General features: G+C 34.2%; 1 protein-coding gene across 3 annotated transcripts in view; it reads left to right on the plus strand.

The window, feature by feature from the left end:
- SPAG16 (sperm associated antigen 16) overlaps window positions 1-6,363 on the plus strand; it is a 1,175,325-nt gene that overhangs the window by 8,187 nt on the left and 1,160,775 nt on the right. For 2 of the 3 annotated variants that reach the window (XM_023220353.2, XM_023220369.2), the window contains exons 2-3: window positions 3,143-3,189; window positions 4,336-4,431. In XM_023220353.2, the coding sequence (XP_023076121.1) occupies window positions 3,143-3,189; window positions 4,336-4,431 (143 nt within the window). Of the gene's footprint in view, window positions 1-3,118; window positions 3,190-4,095; window positions 4,214-4,335; window positions 4,432-6,363 lie in introns of all 3 variants that reach the window. The other variant, XM_023220360.1, reaches the window with a different exon arrangement.

A 6,363-nucleotide genomic window follows, 5' to 3' on the forward strand; every position in this document is an offset into this window, starting at 1 on the left:
TGACTCTTTTAACACTCATAGTATGGAAGGAAGCCAGTCTCTAAAATAAAATGACACCTTGATATGGTTTGGATCTGTGTCCCCACCCAAATCTCACCTTGAATTGTAATAATCCCTATGTGTCAAGGGCAGGACCTCGTAGAGGTAATTGGATCATAGGACCAGTTTCCCCCATGTTGCTCTCGTGATAATGAGTGAGTCTCATGAATCTCATGGTTTTATAAGTGTCTGGCATTTCCCCTGCTTGCACTCATTCTCTCATGGCGCCCTGTGAAGAAGTGCCTTCTGCCATGATTGTAAGTTTCCTGAGGTATCCCCAGCCATGCAGAACTATGAGTCAATTAAACCTCTTTTCTTTATAAATTACCCAGTCTTGGGTATTTCTTCATAGCAGCGTGAGAATGAACTAATACGCATCCAGTGAGCCCCACCTCCTAATATTCATGCTCTTGTGTAATCCTCACACAATGAATAGGCATGACCCATGGAACCACTAGGATAATGAAGAAATCATGTGTGACTTCTGATCTTTGGTCAGAAAAGCTATTGTGGTATCCACATTGTTTTCTTGGACTGCTTCTTCTGGGGGTAGTTAGCCCACCATATCTTGAGGATGCTCATGTAGCCTGTGGAGAGACTCACATGGGGAGGAACTGAGGTCTTCTGGGAAACTAGTACTAGGTCAGTGAACTGCCATGGAAATGGATCCTGCTGCCTCATCTCAGCCTTCAGATGACCCTAATCCTGCTGTCATTTTGACTGTGACATGAGAGACCCCAAGTCAGATTGCACGAGCTAAACCATTAGTGAGTTCTTGACCCAGAGAAACTACAGTATAATAAATGCGTATTGTTCCTTTTTCAGCATTATTGCCATGTACTTGACAAAATTACATATATTCAAGGTGTACAACGTATTTTGATATACATATACATTGTGAAATAATTACCACACCCAAGCTAATTGACCTGTTTACCTCGTATAGGTACCTTTTCATTTTTATATTACTTGTGGTGAGAATATTTAAGATCTACTCTCTTTACAGATTTTAAATGCACACTACATTATTATTAGCCATATTTAGTGTGCTATATATTAGATCTCCATAAATTCTTCATCTTATAATGAATGTTTGTGCAACCTTGACGAACATCCCCATTCTCCCTACCCTCTGTTCATTGGTAACTCCCCTTCTAATGTCTGTTTCTGTGGAGTTGGAATTTTTTTTTAGTTTCCACATGTAAGTGAGATTATGCAGTATTTGTCTTTCTGTATCTAACTTTTCACTTAGCATGATATTCAGGTTCAGTATCTGGAGTAGGGTGTTAAATAAGAAGTAACAGTGGCTTTGGAACTGGGGATTAGGGAGATGTTGGAAATACATTGTTAGTGAAAGATAAAATATTTTGAACAGATTTCTAGTAGAAGCCTTATGTTCTTTAAAGAGTCTGATGGCAAGGAATTAGAGAGTGAGGCAAATGCTATTAGAAGCTGTTCTACAGTAATAGATAATAAAGGAGATATTTTACTCCTTGTAGTATTTAATATGGATGAATTAAGGTTATGGAATAGACTGCAAGTATGCAACTATTTTTGTGTGGTTGTTGTTTAATCATTTAACTAGCTATTTATGAGCCTAATTACTTTTCGCTATGTTATTAGGAGAGGCACTTACTCATGTTTGACAATAAAATACTGACCTTTTGACAGATACCTCATGTCTGAGGGTTGGTCATAATGGAATGGGGCTTAAGTGTCTCCTGCAAGTGATAGGGATAAGAAATACAGGGGAGAATGATTACTTGTGATGGAGCTTAGTAGCAATAATACATTTATAGGTTTAGATCTCTGGGGAAAATATTTGGCAAGCACTTTATGTATTTATGTAGCACAGAAAACCCGCACAGAACGTGGAGAAGCAATGTAATATGGTGAAACCTAAACATCTGGGTTCTTTTAGTTCCTAGCTGTGGAACCTTATGCCTCTGATTCTTGATTTGTAAAATAGAGTTATAGTTCCAGCCTCATAGACAGGATGAATATGAAATTAGTTAATACATGGAAAACCCTTAGAACAGTTCCTGTCTCCTATTAAATACTGTGTAAGCATTATCTATTCTTGTTACAAACAACAGAAGTTGTTATATACCCTTTCAGCTAACGCTTGGTTAGCATAATACCAGAGACATTTTATAATGAGCAGCAAATGAAAAATAGGCTAATCCTCTCTTTGATTTTCATAACCACTACCATGCATTAAAGTGTTTAATTCACACATTTTAAACTTGGCATAACCAAGTCAGTGTAATAAAAAAAAATGTAAACCTTACCACAACAACAACAACAAGCATTGAAGGTGTGCGCTGTGATTTAACATAAAATATTGTCTTGAAGTTTTCATATATAATTAGAGTAACTTACAATTTTTGAAAGTCTTAAAGCAATTCTCATAGAATTATTTTATGTTAGAATCATTTCCATTGATATTTAATTTCTTCAGTATTTATGAAATTTTGAATTATGATGGCTGTATACTTTATATTCACTTAAAAAATTAAGTTATCTTTCCTATAAATATAATTTAAAAATGGAGATACATGGAAAAGTTAAATTTTACTGATAAAAACATTGATATGTGTTCTTTACTTAAATACTGGTGTGCATTTGTTTTGTTCATTCACAATACTTTAAATCAAATAAAGTCGTATTTATTCACGTACTGTGAATAGTTAACTCAGGAACTCTGGAAAATTCATTGTGGTTTAAGATGAATTTGAAAAATTTACTGTTTTTTCTTATCTCTTTCTAATTCACGCTACCTGATGATATTATATGTATTTTCATAAGCCTTGATAGAATCAAGTTGAAAATCATTAGATAGATAGTAAACAGTCAGACAGACAGATAGAAATGTAGGTTTTCATGGATTTGAGTTGTGAAAAATAATGAAGTATTTTGTTTTAAAATATCTACATTTATAGGCTATATGAGGAAGACAAATTTTCTAGAGATTAAATTATATATATTTACTAACTTCCTGGTGAGATAGTTGAATCCAATACTATATTTGAAGGTCAAATCAATTTTTGTATAATAATTTTATCCTATATTTTTTGAGATTAAAACTTGACAAGATATTCAGAGGTCACCATAACTGAAGCATCTGAAGATGACTATGAATATGAAGAGGTAACATGTTAATTTTAGGTGTTTATTCTGTAAATTTATTGCAGTCATTCTCATGAAGTGCTCATTTTATTTTCTTAAACTTGTAAGAACCATTTCTTTTTTCTTAAGAGATACTAGTTTTTCTACTGAATTTAGCTTGTATCAGCTGATTAAGAATGAGATGTGAAAATTCTATTTAAACATTTAAATTGGATAATATGTCTGATTCTTTCTATTTTCCTGTTAATTGTCCTTCAGGTTCAGCTCCTTATTGCCTGTAGATTCCTACCATAAACTGTTATCTCTGTTCAGGAGGCACTTCCTTCCTGTCATCCAGTCTGCTCTTGTCAAGGATTCCTAGATTCCCACTGCCCAGTTGGAGCTGAGGCCTTATGCATCCCTCCAGCTTAACTGTACTTCTGTCTAATGTGGTTCCTATCTCAAAGCTTTCCTTTAATTATTTGTTCCCGAGACCTATCATTACTTTGGACACTTGGAGGATAAACTCACTGGTAGATGACAGAGGCTGTGAATGAAACTGTGTGGAAATAAGCCTGGCGAGCCTGGGTGAGCAAGAGATGGAATGAAGATTGGAGACAGGCTTTTTATTACTGGTGAAGTGTAGATTATATGTACCACATGAAGTTCCTGAATGAGTTAATAAATGTAAAGGGCCTAAACCAGTGATCAGTACATAAGAAGCTTGTGTTAAGTCTTAACTGTCATTAATATAATTACAGTCCATCATGTCCTTTCAAGATTTTAATGCTCAGTGAGTTTTATTTTGTAATAAACCAGAGATTTTCAGTTGCTAGTGGTTATGAAAAAGTGATGGTGGAGAGCACTTGGGATGGGGAGAGAATGGTGATATTTAGATAGCCTTGTTATTTTTTCAGCAGAATTATTAGATTGTATTTTCTATTATAGATAAAAGCAGTTGCCTACAAACTAATCTTGAATTTATTAGAAGTGACACTTACTGACATTTTCAAGGAAGTTAGAAGAAAGCAGTTATTCATTTTTCATGGATCTTCAGAATGACATGGTGTTTTACATAAAGTATTTCTTTGATCCTTTGATTTGTGAAGAAAAATTATTTCTGAAGTGAAATAAAGTATTTTATATTTCTGCTCACTTTTCCTATCCTTCTCTTTCTCTGTGAACTAGATCCCAGATGATAATTTTAGCATCCCAGAAGGTGAAGAAGATCTGGCAAAAGCAATTCAGATGGCCCAAGAACAGGCTACAGATACTGAAATTTTGGTGAGAATTTGAACACTAGTGTAGTCTATAGTTTAGCAGTAGTGCTTTTTATATGAAGTTTGGAAAGTTTTTTAAATGTAAATACTAGTGCAGCCCAGTCCCATGTTGTATCATTTTCATTTCTGTATATTTGTGATCAAGCCTTCACTTTAAGATAAGCAGTCATATTTACTCTTTTTTGGATTGCCATTCTCCACATCATGGTCACTCTTGCATGACTTTGTATCAAGTGACACCTTCTCTCCGAACTCTGATTAATCTTACTGGAGGGTAAACCAAGAATTTTTAACATTTATGTTTAGAATTTAGTATTATATGCAAGTTCTACAGTCTGTTTTGTAAACATTTTGTGTTTTTTTAAATGAAACTATTAATCTTACAAGGAATACTTAATATATTATGACTTTTTCTTGCGAGGCTTATCAACTAATTATGTTAAAGAATGTGGTGGGGGATGTTTTTTGATTATAATACAATGAGCTAAAAGTGCGTAAAACTGATGGCATTCCTCTAAAATTGAAAACTCATTAAAATTGTGAACCATTTAATATGATGGCAAAAATATTTTTAAAAATGTTTTATTTTGCAGATTTGCCTTCCTTAGTGTGGAATTGTATGTGAGACTTTACTGCATATTATACCATGTCATTCTTTCCATATTCTGTAGACTTCTTCAATCTAAAAGTCCAATAACTCCTTTTCAAAATATCTGTCCACTCAAAATTGGAATAAAAGCTTTAGAGGAAGATTTTTTCAGGCCAGAATTAATTGCATTCTGTTATAAATGGAGGGCTACAGCTCATAGTAAATGACATTCTCTAATGCATCCCATGGACATAGCTTCCTCTTGGTAGACACAAAGTGAAGTCTATTACATAAACTTATTAGTCTGTTGGATGTCTCAAAGCAATAATTTGTAGGAATAGTTTTAAAATGTATGAATAACATTTTCAGTGACGTGGAACTGATATGTTTATTCACTTCTCATCATCCTCTTGCTTCACATCACTAAGGATTTTGACAAATTCTTTACCGCTCATTTGTATTGGTATTTGGTAAAGTACATGTGGCTAATACAGAGCTTGGCACGTAGTTGGCACTAAATAAATAGCAGTTAAATAAGAGAATGAATAAATGAATCATTGAATGAAAAAACTATGAACAAAACTGTAATTGCTTCTTTCGGCTATCATGCTCGAAAGTGTTTATAGTACAAAGATAAATCAGAGGGCAGTTGAGGAAGAAATCCATTGTAGTAGCTGTTGTATCTTCTGAGCCAAATATCAGTAATTCTTATTTTATCAATTTATTGGAAGCTTTTCTTTATCATAACCTCACATGAGTTAACATTCTTGATTTCTGGCATGCCTATAGCTGATTGACTCTCATTTAGCTTCTTTTTACCTCACTTTAAAAAATTCTTTGGAGGAACAGTATTATGCTGAAAATTCACAGAAGTTGTCCTTAAGCTGTTAAAATTAAATATGGATTCATTTTATCATGAGCATATTAGCTATATTTTTTAATTTGCTTTTTATTTCTAAAGTATTTTAAGCTTCAGCAATTTGAATTGTGCTATGGACTTTCTGTTTTAAAGAATACTTACTGCTTGTTAAAACAGTTTTTTGTTCTGATCTTATATATATTCATAAACAAGATATATTTTCTTCTATGTTAAAGGATACAGTAATCTCTATGCACATACCTCTTAAAATTTTCATTGAAGATTGCCAGTAAAAGATTATGATACTCTTTGGGAGGCCGAGACGGGCGGATCACGAGGTCAGGAGATGGAGACCATCCTGGCTAACACGGTGAAACCCTGTCTCTACTAAAAATACAAAAAACTAGCCGGGCGAGGTGGCAGGCGCCTGTAGTCCCAGCTACTCCGGGGGCTGAGGCAGGAGAATGGCGTAAACCCGGGAGGCGGAG

This window comes from Piliocolobus tephrosceles, chromosome 11 (assembly GCF_002776525.5).
Source record: "Piliocolobus tephrosceles isolate RC106 chromosome 11, ASM277652v3, whole genome shotgun sequence".
In the NCBI taxonomy this organism is placed as follows: domain Eukaryota; kingdom Metazoa; phylum Chordata; class Mammalia; order Primates; family Cercopithecidae; genus Piliocolobus; species Piliocolobus tephrosceles.